This window comes from Fringilla coelebs (genome assembly GCF_963513975.1).
Source record: "Fringilla coelebs genome assembly, chromosome: 11".
NCBI lineage: Eukaryota > Metazoa > Chordata > Aves > Passeriformes > Fringillidae > Fringilla > Fringilla coelebs.
Genome location: NC_140037.1, coordinates 14,328,785 through 14,347,955, shown reverse-complemented (window position 1 = coordinate 14,347,955; position 19,171 = coordinate 14,328,785). Strand labels below are relative to the sequence as shown.

The window sequence follows — 19,171 nt, the reverse complement described above, 5'->3', positions numbered from 1 at the left end:
GAATTTTTAAAACAACATCTACAGCTACTGGTGAGGATGGATAAAAGAGAATGCCACCTTCTGCTGAAGAACAACTGTATTTAGAAGGAACTTGCGATTCTCATAAAACTTTTAATAGGAAGAAGTGAATCAAATTGGTTAATTACCATTTTATGGTGCTAAAAGGGCAAATTGCATGCCATCCATTTCTAAACTTCTAAATGTCTTCGGTGCTTTTAATTAAAGCTGCCATCCAGGAACTAAAGCAATTTTATGCAATTAGTTATTTATAGGTTACCATAATACACCACTCAAAATATGATTCAAGTGATTTGCAGTCTGTTGCCTTGTGATCTTTGTCATCTTTACTTCCTTACTGTCTGCTGCAAAATATGCAGCAGTTCTTTGTCAGTTGGAACACGACTTCAGTACTTGCACTTGAGTGCTGTTTTCTTTAGAGGCAGATCAGTAGACTTGGAGCAAACAGTGTTTTTAACTCCTGACTGTGAATGAAAATGTTCAGCTTCCAGCCTGAGACATGATGACTGGGGTCATCCTGCTGACATGGATGAATAGGAAAGTGAATGATTTATGAATTCAGATGAATGTTGGAGGAAATTTAGGAAAAAACCTGCCATCCAAAAAGTTTACAATGTTCTACAAGTTTCCCATACTTTGGAAATCACAGGTGGATAAGGCTACTGAAAAGAAAAATAAGGAATAAATTCAAATGAATAAAAAATGGCATGAGATTGGTGGTTTTTTACTGATTTTATGATGCATATATAACAATGACTTGAGGCTGAAAATTACTTTGGCTTGTCTATTTCTAACTTTATATACTGCTAATGAAAAATCTCACCCCATTCTACTTTCCTTTTTGAATTTTATGGAAAGGTTAGAAAGGTCTTAGGAATTCACAGAATAGCAAAGATTGCTGGAAAAATAGCATTAATCATTACCTTTGGCAAGTGTGTCTGTTGTCACAAAAGGCTGTAATAGGAATTTGGTTGTGCATCCTACTGAAAGTAAAAGGAATCTTCCAGCTGAACAGGAGCAGTCCTAAATGGGCTACTGCCATTTGACAAGAGCAAAGGTTTTGTTTGAGCAGCTCTTACAACTTTATTTCCTTTAGAATGTATTGCTAAGGATGAGGAGCAACAAGACTGATTATTTCAGGATGCAAGCTACTAGGATGAACACATCTTCAAAACCATGATTTTTTAAAGCAATATTTCCTTAGTAAAGTAATTGCAAGCAAAATAGATAAAACTACACTGCAGAACTGATTTTTAAATTATGCTTCATTTGTGTTTTTATCTCATGGCCATTGGTCTGAGTGAAAAAGTTCCTTCCTACAGCTGTGCATAAGGTATTTTTGTGTATTATTGGATTTAGAGCTTACTCCAACCTTCTCCATTCCCCTGGTGCTTTCTTTGAGGTCACTGCACCTGCAGTGAGGTCACTGCAGTGCATCCAAGTGCTCTGTACTCACTGTGCAGCCAAATTCCTCCAGGCACTGACATGGCTTGCACAGACAGTGTGTGCACCTAGTTCCAGACACTGGTCTGAACCCAGGAATCAAAGAGCAGACACTACAGATGTTTACATCTTTAAATTTAGTCTTTGGGTTTCCAAAAGGTGTAAATCCCCCTGATGTTTAGGGTGCCATCACTGGAGGCACCTCCTGTTTTCACAGAAGTTACTCAGCTTGCATTTCCAGCAGAGCTGTCCTGTGTGAGTGCTGCTCACAGACACCAGGCAATGGAAATCAGATGTTAATGGACACTTTTCTCACCTGCTGCCTGGGAGACACTGGAGCTCAGCAAGAATGTGGTAACCTGATTGTCTCAGACTCTCACTGCCTCTGTCAATACGCTTAGAAAGTCAAATCTGTTTACAGGTCTAAAGCCCACTGATTTCAGAAGGGCAGGGTAGCTAAGTGGTTAATGGTGGTGATTCAAGAATTGTCTTTGCACAAGTCCCAAGTATTTCCACTCATTTTAGTGCCTCTCACTGCTCCAATACTTGATGAGTAATCTAGTTAAAATCAGAACATGATCCTCAAGTACCTTATCATAAATACTAATCAGATTGTTTAAAAGATAGTGCTGGCAACTAGATGTGCCATAAATTATTTCTATTAAAAAAATCTCCAAACCCACCAAACAGAACTCCCCACCCCAAAATTAAAATCTGTTACTTGGTAAAGTTCAAGTGATTGGAATTCGGTCAATGATTAATATCTTGTGTAGTTACTTCTTCATTTTCAATATCTTCTTGTGTAATAAATGTGTTCAGCTTGTCACAGATCTTATTTTATGTCCCCACTTTGTATCATTTCACATTCTGCTTAAGTACTTGGTCATCTATTACATGACTCATTAGTCTGAGATCTCTACAGAATTAAAGAAAGTTGCAGTAAAAATAATATATTGAAGTTCAAATTTCAACTACATCAGCCATGCATGTTTAAAAGCATCTTTCAAAGTCAGCTCAACATACAATAGTGCAAGATTAATTTTCACTAAGCCCCATCTCCAGTCCTTCACAGAGAATTGGGAACAGACTGAACAAAGCTACATGTGTTTGCTACCTTTAAAATAAAAGTTGTGGAAAGATGAAATCAGAATTGATTAGTGTTACTTCATGATATTTTCCTGTCTGGCATTTAGTTCCTGGTCTAGGAACTAGGTAAAGGCAGTCTTGCCAAATAAAGATAATGAGAAAATAAACATTAATGAAAGAAATAATGAAATAACAATGTAGGACTCTCCTCAAACCTCCCTGCATGTTCAAAGAACTAGAAAAATGGGTATGAGTTTGGAAAAGTAAAGCACTTTTCATCCAGAAAAGTAAGGAAGAATTTGAATTTCCACCTATTAACATAGGATGTTACCAAACAGGATTAAGTGTCACAAGTGTTACACAGCAGGTATTTCATATCAATTTTGCAAATGGAAAAACAGAGTCTCCTAGGTAAGCCCTTACATGCTTCAGCTAGTAGCAAAAATTAGAGTGCAACTTTAAAGATATAACTAACCAAGGTCAACAACCACTAAATGGAGTCCTTTTTCACATACTATCTTTCTATCAAGTAAAGGGGAAAATAATTTTTCATTTATAATGGGAAAAAGGAATACTCAGGACAAAAAAAAGAAGGCAAGCAAAGTAAAAAAGCTACCAAGATTCCTGTATCAGCTTAAGAAAAAAATACAAATTATTCACTGAATAATGCAAGTGATTATATTTAATAACTTGGCAATTACTCTGTCTGGGGCCTATTGTTGCACTGTAAAAATCTCAGAGGTATACAACCAGAAACAATTCATTTATTTCTGTGGTCAGATGCTATATATCAGTATGCGTCTGTGCGTCCAAGGATTTTTAAACGTGGTTAAGAAGCTTTTGTCAAAACTTCCTGCTTCCAACAGAAAACAGTTTTCTTTATACTGCTTGAGTGTAATTTCAATAGAAATATGACATCTTCTGACTTGACAAATACTTCAAGAACAAGCAAAATGAGTGATCCAAAAGAATTTCTAAGACTGCAAAGTATGGGAGACATCTCTGTTTCTTAATAAAGATCTGTGGGTACCAGGTACTTCCTTCTACTTTCCAGGGCTGCTCACTCTTACAGTTCAGGGGAAAACAAGGACCTGTAGCTACTTGGCTGTTCAGTGCTACACTGATGCCACTGCTGGGGACCACGAGCTGATGCTGCATTTTGTTAGGGCCTGCACAAAAAGGGCATGTGGCTGTCCAGACTTACTCAAGATTAAAATAAAAACCCTGAAAAATTGGATCATTTAAAACTGTTGTTGTTTAGAGGAGATGCATAAATTTAAAGCACCTGGGAGTCACTGCCTGAACTAGCCAACAGAAGAGTCATTGTCTGCTCACAATTTCTTTTCAATAATTGCTGGCTGCCTGAGAACTCCTGACTTGTGTTTTTATTCCTCCTCATTTCTTTATGACTAGAACCTTCTATTAAGGAAGTAAGTACGAGCATCTTAAAAGTAAACAGTATATCACAACATTTTCATCAATATATTTCCCCACTAAGAAAATAAGATGGAACAACTGATTGTATTGTAATTGGATATCATCAATTGTAATCAGAAATAAAACATTGATCACTTTCATAGAATCACACTTTCCTGATAAAGGATCGGAAAACCTTTGTTTCCTACTATTTTTAGAAGTGATTCATTACATTAATTAGCTGCCTGAGATTAACATTTATTTGCACTTACCTCACACTTACTTCTATCATTAAAGACACACTCAAGTCCCTCTATAATTACAATGTGTCTCTTACTAAACCTTAAACCAGGATTATTTGCTTGTCTTAGAGGTATTTCTGCCTGGATGTACATTCTAATTTCCTGCTGATGTACAACCTTCCTTTATTAGCTGAGGAAAGAGAACCAAAGCCCTTCCTTTGAGCCGGCTGTGAGCGGGCGCGGGGGAAGCGCAGCGCAGCCCACGCAGGGCTCTGCCCTGGGAGCTCTGAGCACCCTTTGTTCCAGGGATTTCAGCAGGAGCTGAGGGTGATCAGCTGCTTTAGAGCACCAAATCCAGAGACTTTATCACAGTTCTAGTGCACGCTGCAAGGGGATTAATTGTGGCTTTGGTGGGGATTCAAGGCTTCACACGCATTTTGCCTGTGACAATACTGGATGTACTCTGACAGGGAGGCTGCAGTAAAATGCTTATTTCATGTGCAGCAGGGGAGATGCTCATCTTTTGCAAAGTGTGTTAATAAGAAAGGACAAACCAGAGTTCCAAATAAACTCGATTTCACTGGCTGATTGGAACAGCCCTGACTTACTGTGTATGAGTAAGTGCTGTTAACATTACAACACTCACCTGATGCGTAGCATCTAAAAAATGGACTTTGAAACCATATAATTTGCTTAAGAGTTACATATAATTAAATGTTGCCAGCTCGCAGTTGAAAGGTAATGAAAGAGGAGTGTTGTCATACAGGGAAGAGTAATCAGAGGATTCTAGCTGGAGCCTGCTGCCCATGCTGATCTCTGATATACTGCAGACATGAGCGAGCCTCATGAAGTGATCTGGCTTAATAGTTGGTTAAATCATTGCCACAGACACATTTTTGTACATCCAGTTGCATCTGAGTTCCTAAATAATGACAGGAAATGCAGGTGACCAGCACTAAGTACCCTTGATACAGACTTTTCTTACCTCTTGGGCTGTTGAGAGAGGCCTCGGCCGCCTTTCCACCATCCCCGCAGTGACTCTGGTCAAAAGGAAGGCACTGATCCCCTGTTCCTGCCACCACGTCTGCATTTTTGGCCAGATCCTTTGTTTCGGTGAGAGACTTCGCTTTGTAGACTTTTCTGGTGTTGGTATCTGATAAGTAAAGGGATTCTGACACTGGATCAACAGCCAAGTAATATTTATGTGCAGGGCTTGTGCTGAAACAGAAGAGAAGAGCATCAGAGTCAACTTGTTTTTTTCTTGTACATCTCTGTGGCAGCACAACAACTGTACTCCACTTATCTGAAGACATCAGCTCAGAGATCTGAGGAGGACAGAGGTGAGCTCAAAACACCACCAGTGTCCTGCTACAGAGCCCGACCAGTGAGTTTTGGATCAGGGAGCTGGGGCAGGGACTGGTACCGGGGCAGCTGGTCTGCCCATCAGTACCAAACCACTCAGAATAAAGCTAACTGGAGTGACTTCAGCTTAGTTGTAATTATTACTACAAAAAGCAAGATCATTTTTCTATATCTGATACCTCCTAGTACTCTTGGCAATGAAAACAAATCCATGAGTTGCAGCAAAGTGAATCACAGGCTGTTCTGGATGGGCGCAAATACCCACTCTTGGTTATTTTTATCTGTTTCTAAACCTTAGGAAATATGAAGGTGTGAAATATGGTGCCTTAATTCATGCAGACTCTATTGTCAGGAGCAAGGCAGAAGGCCAAGTACTGTCAGTGCAACCAGGGATGAATTAATGCACCATAATTCATGCACTGTCACTGCCTTATTGAGATTATAAAATGTTATTTAAAAAAATATTTACATATGTTAATTAAATGGTGGGGATCATAAATTCTAATCTGAAAACCGAGCTGCATCTTATTATCTAGTAAGACTAAGTTTCTTCTTCAGTGCAAAATTAATTTCCAGTTAGAAGAAATTTTTTAAGCACATGGCACACCATGTCCTGAGCCTGCAGTAGGGCCTAACTAAAAACCCAGAGAGAGGGCCTTTAAATCACACATTTGGTTCCTGAAATGGTGGGAGAGAGGCACAGGCTGAGAGTTGAGGTGCTCAGACAATATTTTTAACAACTACTGTGTTTCTCTAAGGGGGAGGAGGAGGAGGTTTCTGAAAAGTGGCTGGGTTCTATATGCCCAGTTAGATTAAAGAAATTCCAAAAAATATCCCCCCTTTCTTATATTTTTAGGAGATATTTTATTAATATTGGTACAATTAACTAATACTTAAGATTGCTGCAACAAAGTTGTGAAGGGAGTTCCTCCTCTCACCTGGGCCAGTTGTGTTTGTGGTGGGTTTGACAGTGCTCAGTGATATTCCCAGAGCTGGGGAACAGATGTGAAACCCAGTCCTAGAAACCACAGGGAATGAGAGGGCAGTGGAATGATGAAAGATGAGTAAGAGGATGAGCTAAAAGCAATTAGTGTCAAGGTATCACCACTATAAAATTTGTTTGTTGAAAATATCAAGAATCATTTTTGCTCTCTGGATTGAGGTCAGGAGTGACTGGCCAGCCAAATGATGACTTTTAAATAAAGCATTTCTATGAAAAAAGTTGCAAGGAGAATTCTAGATTTTAAATAAACATGTTGTTCAGTATGCAGAAACTGCAGAGAACCAGGGGTCATTCTATATTCTCCTTGTAGACACATTTTCTGTCATCCTTGTCGTTAGATTTAATAGACCAGCTGTTAGAAAACTCTTCATGTTTATGCTTAAAGCCTTGCATACTAAAATGCTTAAAGAGTACTAGTAAAAAATGAAACACAATTAAAAAAACGTGCTATTTTTGCAGAAGATTGTAATCAGATATAAATCTGAGCTGATTTAAATTAGCATTTTGAAAACTATATGAAGTAACAAGGATTTTAAATTAATCTTTGCAGTACTGTTCTGTACTAAATTTTTCTCTGTACTTTTCTTGAAGTTTAGTTTCCTTTTTTAACAGTTAAAAAGCTTTGCTATAGCTTATTAAAATCCTGATGACAAGAAAAACAAATGGGATAAGGTGTTTGTAAACACCAAAAATAAGATCAGTGGCATTTTCTGTTTATTGGTTGCCAAACTCTCCCTTTTTACAGAGTATTGTCTTTTTCACATGGTAAAAAGAATTCTTTTGGAGCTAAAAGTTGTGTAGAGGAGCTGGATTTTGAAGCCTTTTCCTGGATTGTCAGGAGTCATCTTTTACCTGCTGCTTCTACATGTTTCTTTGAGCATTCTATAATTTTCCACCATGACTACGACCTTTACAGCCTCAAGAGAATGGCACACAGTGGGATTGTTGAGTACTCCCCTATCACCTCAAAGACTACATTAACTTCAAGTGATTTCCTCTTATTTTCTACAAAATTTGCTTGGACAGAACAGTGACAGAGACATTATTATTGTAATTAATAGGGCTGGAGTACTTGAATATTGTCATAATTAATTAAGGTTGAAGATCATCTCAAGAAACTAGTACTAGTGAACAGGTATTTAAAAGAAAAAATCTGCTTTATGAAAGAAAGCTCTAAATGTAAAAGCTGATTTATGTTTCTAATGCATTATAGAGAAATTTAGTTTACAAACATACTGGTCAGTTTAAAGCAAGTGGAAACAACCCTTCAGTTAAAAAATGGAACCCTGTACTTACCAACTAGGAATTATTCTTCCTTTTTAAGTTTTAATTGTAAAATATATGAGATGTGACATAATTTGGTAAATAATTTATAGTATTCAATGGCAGTCCTGTGGCTCAAGTGAGCAATTCCAACCAATAGTCTCATGCTGTAAACACAGCTCAGTCCACACTCTGCTCCCTACTATGCCATGCAGTTACTGCTTTATACTGTTCTAGTGCTGGTTTATTTATCTCATTTAAGTAGTGGAAGGCTAAAAAGTTTATTTCTAAGGAGACAGAGTGCCCTGCTGCCTCTTTCTAGCATGCAGCATCACTTCTGCAGCTGGACTGTTGGAACCGACTCCCTCGCCGTCTGTCGCAGAAGCCGAATGTGCAACGCTCATTCCTTTAAAGAAATCCCTAAATTGCAATGCTAAAATGCCAGCTGGAAAGGGGGAAAGCCACTTGCTTTGTCTTTAGCTGGAGCAGCAAGGACTGAGCTTTGACACAGCATCTTCAGTTCTGGGCTCTGCTGTGCACTGTGTAACTGGCAGGTTTTAAAGCTCATGGTACCCCAGAACACTGAAGCACAGTCCACTAGAGTAGAGTGTGTTTCTGTAGCCTTTTAAACTGTTTTTTTTTAGTAGCTAAAGCTCTTGTTTCCTTGGATGGCTATATCTGTGATCAGTCAAACACCATGTGAAATGGGTATGACAGCTATGAAATGTACTCTCAGTGCTCAGGTTTAAACCTGTCCATCTCTTCTTGGTGATCAGCAAACTGATTTTTAGAAGGAGATTTTACTCCTTTAATGAGAACAAATCAAACTTTCTGAACTATAAAGGTGAATTTGATTAACATTTGTATTTATTGTCTTTTATATTTATTAAATTCAGAGTGTTTCTCTATATCCTGACTTTTAAAAGGACTTTTGTAGGACTGTCTCCTCAAATGTGGTTCACATACCAGTTATTACATTTTACTCACCTGTGTCTTGTGTCTCTATTCCTGGAAAGGCAGATTGGTTCAGGTTTAAAAGGAAAGAGAAAGACAAAGAATGTTAGTCCCTGACAGAACTGTGCTCTTTGCCTGACTGCTCACAGACCTGTATCCCACTAACAAAATACTGTTTATCCTCTTACTTGGTATTTCTTTCTCTCAAACTGTTTCCTGTTTGAGGAAACTGCCCATACATTGCCAAGTTAATTCTGAACAATCAGCACACAGAATCATCACCAGCAATGTTAGCTAGGTGGATGTTAAATAAGAATAATTTAATGTATTAATGTCCAAAATCTTTCCTGCCCTCCCCTGTGTCCCTCAAAGGGAAAGGGAAGCTGGGGTGATAATTACAGGGGAGTCATTAAGGGCAGCCCAGGCTCAGCCTCTGGCCTGTCTGTGATGCCAGGTTTGCTCCTGCCTGCTCAGACTGAGCCCCATCCTCTGCTGCATGAGGAACAGAGTAAGTGCATTAACTGTTAACAGGGTAAGCTTTAGGCCCAGTGCTGTGACTTGACATGATACTCTGCATGTTTGCCGTGGAATTATGCAGCTTTCTTCAAAAATATGCATCGTGGTATATTTTAACTATTGGAGAAAATGTATGGAAAACCTCCCAGGAAGAAAAATCAGCTTTATTAATTCTGCAATTTAAAGAAATTCATTATGCAAGACCTATTCTACAGGCCACTTAAAATATCCTATTTAACTGATGACTACAAGTAAGTGTAAGTTTTCTGGTAAGATGGTTTGGTAGTTGATGACACACATGGCCACAAAGCAACTACATGTGGCTATTTCATCAAGGCCCCAGGGATGAAAGCTCACCCTAGTTTTCACAGGCATATCACACCAGGATTAGGCACACTGATCAGAGAAAGCCTATTATATTTTTTTACCTTAATTCTAATATACCAATGGAATTTCCAGAGGGGAAGATCCGTCTGACATAATTGAAATCCCCAATATAGACACTTCCATCAGGCCCAGAAGCAAGTGCAACTGGGGCAAAGAGTTTGCTGTTGAGGGCAAGCCCATTGCAGTTGGAGCAAGAGACACTCCTCTGGTGCCCATTGCCCATCACAGTGGAGATGACTGGAGGCTGCTGGGAAATGAACATGTTTTCCCCATTTCCTTTGTGCACAATTCCTAAAGGGAGGGGAGGGAAGAAAACAGAGACAAAATAAGCAAATGTGTGGCATTTAAACTATTCTGCAGTTTTGGATTACAAAATCCTCTAGAAAACCAGATGACCAAAATAGCAACAGACATCTGATATTTTAAAGACTGTCACAGGGTTCCACTAATCTTTTCCAATTTTGTTCATCCCAAGCTTCACTGTCACCATTTTGTTCAGCAGTGGCTACTGGCTATTTTACAGCCAACATCAGGAGGAAAACTCATGGTTGGTTAATGCTCTAACAAATTGACTGCTAATTGCAGTGCTATCTGATTTCTTGGGGATTACTGCTTTAATATTCATTTTATTAATAAATTTTTATTAGGTAGCAGAGGAATTTCTTAGGCAGTTTGAATATTTAATTAAAGGAGATTAATAGCAGGACCACTATGCATTTTTCACAAAAGAGCACCGAGTGGCAGTACAAAATCAATATTCAAATTCAACTGTGAGTCCTTCATGGTATATAAAATGGTGCCAAGTGCAGCAAAGCCAAGTTAAGAGTCAAGGAGCAATTGTGAGGCACCAGTGAGTGTCTTCCCAGCAATATCCTACCTTCTGCCATAAGGGCTAGAACAGTTTATTCTAGCACTGCTCTGCAGCATACACTGTTTAAAGTCTTCCCAATTACTAGGCTGGTGACACCAGAACTAGTACAAAGATGTATTTTCTCAAGCTGGCAGCTATAGTGTTTATTTTAAGTAACAATGGGGTAATATATTTATGAAGTATCTTTGAAACAACATGTTATTTCAAGAATTTGGCCACTGCAAACAGAAGATAGGTACTCTTAGATCCTAGTCCAAAATTTCTTATTTCCCTTGAAAGGCCCAGTACTTCATCAGAACATTGGTTCTATTAAAGGAACAAACCCAAGGGAATTTACTTTCTGGAGGACTCGTGCTGGGAAATGAGAATATTCTAGACACTGCAGGAAGTACATGTTGAGACATGTCTGAGTTTTCCCAAAATGCAGAAAATGTATTTATGTATCGTCTCTACCAACTCCTATTTAAACTATTTTTTGTGACTTTCAGGTAAATCTGAAGAGAAAATTCATCTTGAAAATTACTGAATGTTGCCACAGCTATTTTGAAGGGAATTATATTAAAAAAAAAATCTATGAACAATAGAGGAAAGAATGCACAGATTTGTTTGAATGATGGCTTAAAAAAAAAAAGATCCTGGAAATATTCCAGTAAAACAAGTGGCAATATTCTCTCTTATGCAGTGGATAAAAATACTATGAAATGAAGATGCTGCCCTTTGCCCGAAATGACAATGTTAAGGTAATCTTTCAACATTCTCTTACAAATGCCAGTAAATAATTAGGGTTCTGGAGAATATGTTTTGCTGTCAATAAATTTAAGTGTATACTTAATATCAGGCTTTCAAGCTGCTGCTTTAATTTCAGTTGCTGCTCTGCTGCACTGGGGTTGAAATTACCTTAAGGCATAAAGTCCCTCTAAAACCACTCCTTCTTGCCCCAGATAAATAAAAATGGAATCAGCCCACTTTCCCATCAGAAAAAAAAAAAATTAATTCAAATAACATTGTGAAAAATTGGTTAATAGCACATTCATTTGTATTCATGAGATACAGGTGTCTTTAAAAGACCTCAGTGTAGGACTAATATTTAAGGTATCTGTTTTCTTCTTGATTATGAGAAATGTTCTGATGATCTTCCAAGCTGACAAAAACCTTGGTACCAGAAAACATTAAACTCTAATCATGTCACAAATTAGAAGTCATCAAACCTCCAAATTGGTGAGGAAAAGAAAGTGGGAAAAGAGCAGAGTATAGCTGAGAACAGGATGTGATCCTTTGTTAACCTAACAGCCAGACTGATGCAAAACTGCATACATTTAAAAAAACTGATCATCCAGTGACAGCCACATTGGAACAATATTTGGTATTTCACATCAATTCTGCTAGAGTCAGGCAGAATTTTTTTTTTTCTTTCTTTTTGTAAATCCTTACATCTGGCAGTAGAACAGAGTTTTCACTTGCTAAGGTTTCTGCATGTCAGTACATGTACTTCCACATTACTATGAATGGCAAGTCTGTAAAACTGCATCTATTTCTTGTAACTCAGTTTATTTTGTAACTTCTCAAAAATGAGCAACCTTCATGAGGAGGGAAAGAAGTGTATCCACCCTGGCTCTGAGCAGCAATGTTGCACACAGTAGTAGACCTGCTGGGCAAGCAGGACTAACAGCTGAAGTTAGATATAAACTCTTCAGGACTAGTAAATCAAGCAAAGTGCTTCTACTTTTAGTTTGAAAATAAAATTGCAATTTGCAGTGGAGAATGTTACATTCCAATGATGTTTCTGTAGTTAATCCAGAGGCAGTGTTTCAAAATCATAAAAGTTTCATCCTTCTAAAAAGAGCAGTTCTTCATACATACAGAGGAGATGCTTTAATTAAAAAGTGAAAAATCTTAATATATTCATACTCAAGCAGGCTACTCAATGCTTTTCATATCTGTCATGGTGGCATGGAGATAAGTCTAAAATACATAATTCTAGTTTGAATCATATTCTTGTCCTTATTTAAAGCCCATATTTTATATCTGAAATGGAAGTGCAGTTCACTTGTTTCTAGGTAAGACCAGAAATCCACTTGTTATTTTTATCCTTTTGGTTACCACAGTTCATTATTTTGTTTTGTTGCTTTAATATAAACTACAGGCTGCTCTGGTAGGTAGATTTGTTACAGTAATTGTTTTTCTGCCCTTAGCTGCTTTTCCAGCTGTTGTACAAGAGCCAGGTGTGGGTGCCCAAAGCACCCACCTGGAACAGTCCTGAGGAACCTCTGACACATCCCTGAGCATCCTCTGCCACCTCGCTGGAGATGCTCTCACATGCAAACTGCAAACAGAAGAGACCCTGGATTTCTGATGTCCTTATGCCCTCTCCACCCCTCCTGTGTCTGCAGGTGATGGGTGAAGGTGTTTGGCAGCTTTCCCAGCCTTGATGGTGTCCAGCACAGAGGAGCAGGGGCAAGGAGCTGCAGATTCCCCATCCCTGCAGTGGGCACAGCCCAGCTGACTGAGAGGAGGTGGCTTGGGGCTGACAGCTCAGGCACTGACAGCCACACAGCTGAGATGGGGACAGGAAGCAATTTGTCACCACACTCCTCGTGCTCAGGAGAGCAATGGCTTAGCCCAGCTTGGATTATAATTGTGTACTTTACAAAATCTCAGAACATGTTAGTGCCTACAGGGTGAATTGTAGTAGTAACCACTGCAGTTATCAGATAGTCATATAAATTAGAGCTGCTGCCAGCAATTTAGTCTTGAAATTAAACTATGCAAGTGGTAAATTGGCACTAAGGAGCAGACTATGGGACTCACAGTTGGGGGCTCAGCTGACTGAGGTCAGATTTCTCTTTGTTAAATGTCAATAGCTGGCATTTAAAAGAGACAATCTATACAAACCAATAAGACAGGGAATGAAAGAACTGCTGTTTAAAATGTCAAACTATTTTAAATCAAAACAGAAATCCAGATAATTTACAAACTAAATTTGACCTTTTGTATTTGGAATATTTATACTGTAGCTGTGCATTCAGCAACAGAACTTGTAAAACTTGAGAGCCATACATCTGTGCATGCATCTTCATCAACAGAAACTTGCAGATGGGAATAGATTTTATTGGACTGACTCTCAGCTGGAGCAAATTGAGAGAACTTTTCTGAATCCAATACTCTGTTGACTTATAAGTGCTAAAATATGACCTCTTCTCCTGGACGAGATATCTGTTTATTGGCAAAACCATATATAGTTACCATAATTTATCTACAAGTATTGTTTTAATAATTTAATCCCACTAGTTCCTGATCATAGATGGTCATAGAGGAAAAGAAACCTCCCCAGGTGTAAAATAAAAGCACTGGGAAAAAAAATATTCAAGCCTCCATGCCTGAAGAATATCTCTGCAGGGTTAATGTTATGACACCAAAGGCATTTAGAGTTAATTTTTACTAATGCTTTGAAGTGTGTTGGATTGCTTGTACTGAGGAGTGACTTACTGTGCTTCTCCACAGAGTGGGCAGCCACAGAATCTGCACAGTGGACTGGCAGAGTGGGACTGGAAGTGCTGCTCTGTGATCGAGCAGGGTTTGTCTGCCTGGGGCTGTGTTGCTACAAACTGGTGGCACTCATAGGATGAATTAGGGGTGTAGACACTTCTCTGGGAATGTAACACACTACAGGCTGACCTGAAATGTGGCACTTCTACACCAGCTGGGTGAGAATGAACCCAAATTAGTTTGCCCTTTTCCCATCTGAACGACCACAATGTGTTAACAACTGCAAGAGTCAGTGATATTAATGTCTAAACCCTGGGAGCCAGAACATTCAAAATATCCTTTCAGATGGCATTTACAGTTCAGCTCTCAATACATGAGGGTGCACATTCAAAGAGGATTACACATTAGGAAGTGTAACACTTAAAACCTGAGCAATTAATTCCTTTAAAATTTGTATTCTCCTTCTGCGTGGGCAGTTAATAAAGGAGGGACTTACCACTTTGTGGATTTAATACATGGTGTTTGTTTATAGACCAGCCACCCAGATTTGAAGCATCCATTTCAAAGCCTTGAAGGATTACTGTTCTCTTCTCCCACAGAATAAAATCAGGACATGTTTCATATTCATATCCCACCGACACTGCAAACAAATAATTAAAGATCTCTCAGTCTACCTTTTCCTCTGTGACTGCTAGGCACTTTTGCATTCCAGGTTTTGATATTCATCTGTCAAATAATGATGCCACTAATTTTCCTCTGTCTGATTGCTATTGTATGGTATTTTTTTGAAAAAAGGGTTTTAAGAGATTATTATGTTATTACAGCTATAGTTACTACTGCTTCAAAGCAGAAAATTGTCTGTGGTATCAGTTATGGATTTCATAAGATTATAAATCTCCTCCAATGACTCCTGACTTGATTGTTTATTGCATTTCTGCTAATTACCTGAATAACAGCTTAAATAGAAAAGAATCCATGCTAAAACAAATTGGTTTTAATTTGTTTGCAGACTGTAAAAATTATAGTTAGGCAGAAACGGATTGACAAGCTGAACATTTCTAGAATTACACATTTATCTTAACAGGCTTGCATATTACCAAAATACCCAGTGAAAAATCTTGAATTTCCATGAGGATGGTGGGTCTTGGGAACTCAAATTGATTAAAATTCTTTTCCTTTAGTGTCCATAAAACAAAAAAAAACCTTCAAAATTTTTGATATCTCTAACATACCAAACTTGCAAAAAAATTATTTATGTCTAACTCTACTAGATTTCAGTGAAACCTATTAATAAAGGAAGATTAATTTTTTGACACCAAATTCCATAATTTGACCAAGGAAATACTGAAATAGTTCAACCTTTCCAAAATAGAAATGTTTAAAAAAAGATTTTAAGATACAAAATTAAAAAAAAAAAGAAACATTTAAAATAGTTTCTTTTCACTTTTTCTATGCAACAGCCTTATGTATACTTTACTTAAACCATAAATAGTTTTAATACCACCTAAATTCCCTTACTGTATACAATCAAAATATTTTGACCAGCTCTAAGAGGGAACACTTCTGTTGCTAAGATAAATGTTTTATGGCAAACTGAAAGCTGTTCCTTACAGTAACAGATCTAGAGTTCCTTCACCACTTCAGCAGAAAGAACCTGTTTTTGTAGCTGAACTCTGACCTGTAAAAATCACATTTTCTGGAGTACTGTAAATATGGCACGTTTCAAACATTACAGGTTTCAGTTTGAGGGTCCAGCAGCCACTTTGTCCAAATCTTCTGTTACAGGAGCTCTTACAACCAACACCAGCAAAGCTTCTGGGTCCCACCCTGAGCTGGGAGCCCAAGAAAGGGCAGGGAATTCGCAGAGCAGCCACATCCTGTGCTGGCATGAGTCAGAAGGGCTCAGGAACTGAGCACACGATTTTCTAGGTGTTAATGCACACAGAAGATAAAGGGCAGACTTTTCCTCTGAAGCAGCCTCACATTTGCCACCTACACATGAAAATCTTTCCTCCAGTCCTGTGCTTAACATGTTCAATGCCAGGTCAGCTAAGTGTGCCCTTCAACACAGCCCCTCAGCCTGGCTCAGGGCCCCATCAGGGACCCACAGGACATTCATTTATCAGCTGCTGGGGGACCGTGCTGAGAGCTGGGCAAGGGAGGCACAGCCATTCCCAGAGCCTGGAATCTGGGCCCATGGACCCACTGGGGCTAACTCTGTAAAGCTCAGTATTCCCTGCCTACAGCTGACGTTTCTGAGCTGCCAAATACTCCCCAGGGGTTACACCACCCCCTTTCTTAGAAGGTCACTGTTCCCTGCTCTCTTACTGTGCACAGCTGTCATTTTGTCCCCTCTCATCAGTGAGAGACACATGGACTACACTCACTTTGTGTGTGACTACAACCAGGTTTCCATGTGAATTTACCCATGTTTATGAAAGACACCTATGCTCTGTGCTCCAAAAAGAAATATCTGTGTGATCCTAGAGCAGGGTCTCCTGATCCATCTAACTGGAAGTCCTGGTGTTACACCCATGAAAACTTCCAATCAGTCATTTTACATGCAAAGGATAACACTGGTAAAGTCAGTAGGATGGATACAGTGCCACGTGAGAAGTATTTTGTTAGCCACAGGTTCTGAGAAATGTAATTTTGTAAGTGAAATTAAAATCTTGGTCAGCTTACCCTCATTGGGGGGTGTTTATTCTGATCCAATTAATTTATAGCACTTTTCAGAGGTGACTGAGATTTCATTGTATAAATGTGAACTTGAGCAACTATGGCTTTAGATTTTAAGAGTCAGCAAGTAATGTCTCAAAATGGATTTCAAAATATCTACTGATCATCTGTATCAAAACCCAATTCTTTTCATACAACTGTTAAGAATAACCAGGGCCATACCTACAGCTTAAGGGCTTGAGACATAAAAGACACAATTAACCAGGACAGTAACCTCAGTTTCAATCTGCCCTGAAATATTTGTACTTATCTGCATCCATCTTCTTTGGACAATGAATAAAATGTACCCAACCACAGCACCAGGCAGGGCTGCTGGAGAGCTCATTTGTGCCTATCCCCAAGGGAGTTCATCCCTGCAGACCCCTCAGTGCTGCTGTGTGGGATGCAGGGATTTGCATGAATCTGTATGGAGTTCACAGGAGCATTTACTGAGGATTGGACTGAAATCCTTTTCCTGTGTTAGATCACAAGGGGACATAGATTTTACCCCCGAAGTTTTGTGTGTCAACATTCGCATGATGCTTGTTTATTCAGAACAAAAAATGCTGCTTTGTCATCTCAGTTGTTACTCTGAGAAAATGGCCTCTTGTGAGGAGCTTGGGGACTGGACACATGCCAGCAAACATTTCTCCATCAAGTTTAAACACAACCATTTGCATGGTGGAAATATGCTCAGAAAGTCTTGTTTTCTGTAACTGGTTCTGTGATCAGTCCTGTCAATAACCCCAAAGAAAAATATAGATGTTTATAGTATTTAGAAAACCAAAAGCAGATGGTTATAATCCTGAGTTCTAGGACTTCAACCTGCTCCAATTTAATTTAATTAAAATGAAAACTGAACAGAATGCATTATTAAATATTGGTAATATACTGGCAGAAGAAATTATTTTGACAAAAATTCATATAATGCATGCAGATAAAGGTCCCTGAGTAACTACAGTGTGTCAAATTAAATAAAGCTTTATTGGAATCTAACAAAGCATGCGAGTAATGCACTTAAAATATCAAGATTTTTGCTTCTATTTTGAAAGAAGCATAATTAACCCAACTTTAAGAAAAAGAAAAAAAATTAAGCACCAATTAAATAATTTAATAGTTGTTACCCAGCACTATTGTGTAAGCTTTATTCATATTTAAACACATGAAGCTCATCTACTCCTAATTTGGGAAATTTACTACAGTATCATTTCATGAGATGCTATGTATTTGAATTAAAATGTTTTAAAGTCTGGATATGTACTGGACTTCCCAATCATTAGAGGATTCTTAGATGGTGCAGTGGGAGCAGTGCAGTCAACTGCTCCCTCTCAAACATGAGCCAGTGACAGCCTCTGGACACAGGGCTCAGGTAGCTGTGCTGAGGAAAGCCCCAGGTGGCACCTGTGACCCACCTGGCAGTGCCCAAGGGCAAGCTGGAATATTTTTTTATTTCTGGATTTGCACAAATATGTGCTAACAACTCACCTGATGCCTTCCCTCGCTGCAAAACCAAAAGGAACTGGTACCAGCAGTGGGACAAGTCTGGATGTGCCCCCTCACAGGGTCTCTTGTATCTCAAGAGGCTCAGAAGGCACTGCTGCCCCTTGCCACACACCACACCTGGGATGTTCACAACCTTGGTGGCAGTGCCAGCGCCTGAATGACCCCAGGAAAAAGCTGGGGGAGATCAGCCTTCTGCAGATGTGAGCCAGAAGTGAAAGATCAGTTTCACACAGGAGAGATGATGCAGCAGTTCTGCACATCTTGCACCCAAGGGTGGACTCCTTTAGGCCAAGGCAGTGTGTGAGCTAGAGCTGGAATGAGAAGACCTCAGCTTCTGCATGAGCATTTATAGCAGATCAGGAAACTAATGAAGCCAAAAATGTATCACTTATTCCCTGGCTGCTTCAGTTTTCAGCTGAATTTGTTCCTGATCTGGCTCATTTCATGATCAGATGAATGTGAGAGGTGGCCCATGGGTAAGGACAGAACGTGGGACTGTCCCTGCAGGCAGCAGCTCGTGTTGTGTGGGGTCAAGGAGACAGCAGGACCACAGCTCTGGGAAAACCTTCATCTGACCCTTTCCTTAGCATATTGCACTGCAGGAATCACACTGCACAGCTTGGTCTCACAGCCCATCATGGACATCCCTGCCTGTCTAAGCCTGCATCATCCTCAGGGAAGAAATGCCAAGGAAAATGCTAAAATGCTCCTTTTTCCCACTGCCTCCCCACAGAGCCACCTCCCGGAGCACCTGTCTGGGAGCACACAGCAGCACTGCCACACACCAGAGGCCCTGGGAGCTGCAGAGCCTGGCTGGCACCTTCTGCATCTGCACTCCGCCTGCATGGACAACACAGCAGACCCTGAAGGAAGCTCCTGGTGTCCCTCAAAACAGCATTTCCA

At 39.3% G+C, this 19,171-nt stretch overlaps 1 protein-coding gene across 2 annotated transcripts in view; it reads right to left on the bottom strand.

Moving 5' to 3' along the window:
• Positions 1 to 19,171, bottom strand: part of TENM1 (teneurin transmembrane protein 1) — a gene marked incomplete at both ends in the record, with an annotated part of 224,038 nt that overhangs the window by 47,902 nt on the left and 156,965 nt on the right. For both annotated transcript variants that reach the window (XM_084212897.1, XM_084212898.1), the window contains 4 exons: positions 5,191 to 5,423; positions 8,821 to 8,841; positions 9,732 to 9,981; positions 14,544 to 14,687. In XM_084212897.1, coding sequence (XP_084069023.1) covers positions 5,191 to 5,423; positions 8,821 to 8,841; positions 9,732 to 9,981; positions 14,544 to 14,687 — 648 coding nt within the window. The remainder of the gene's footprint in view (positions 1 to 5,190; positions 5,424 to 8,820; positions 8,842 to 9,731; positions 9,982 to 14,543; positions 14,688 to 19,171) is intronic.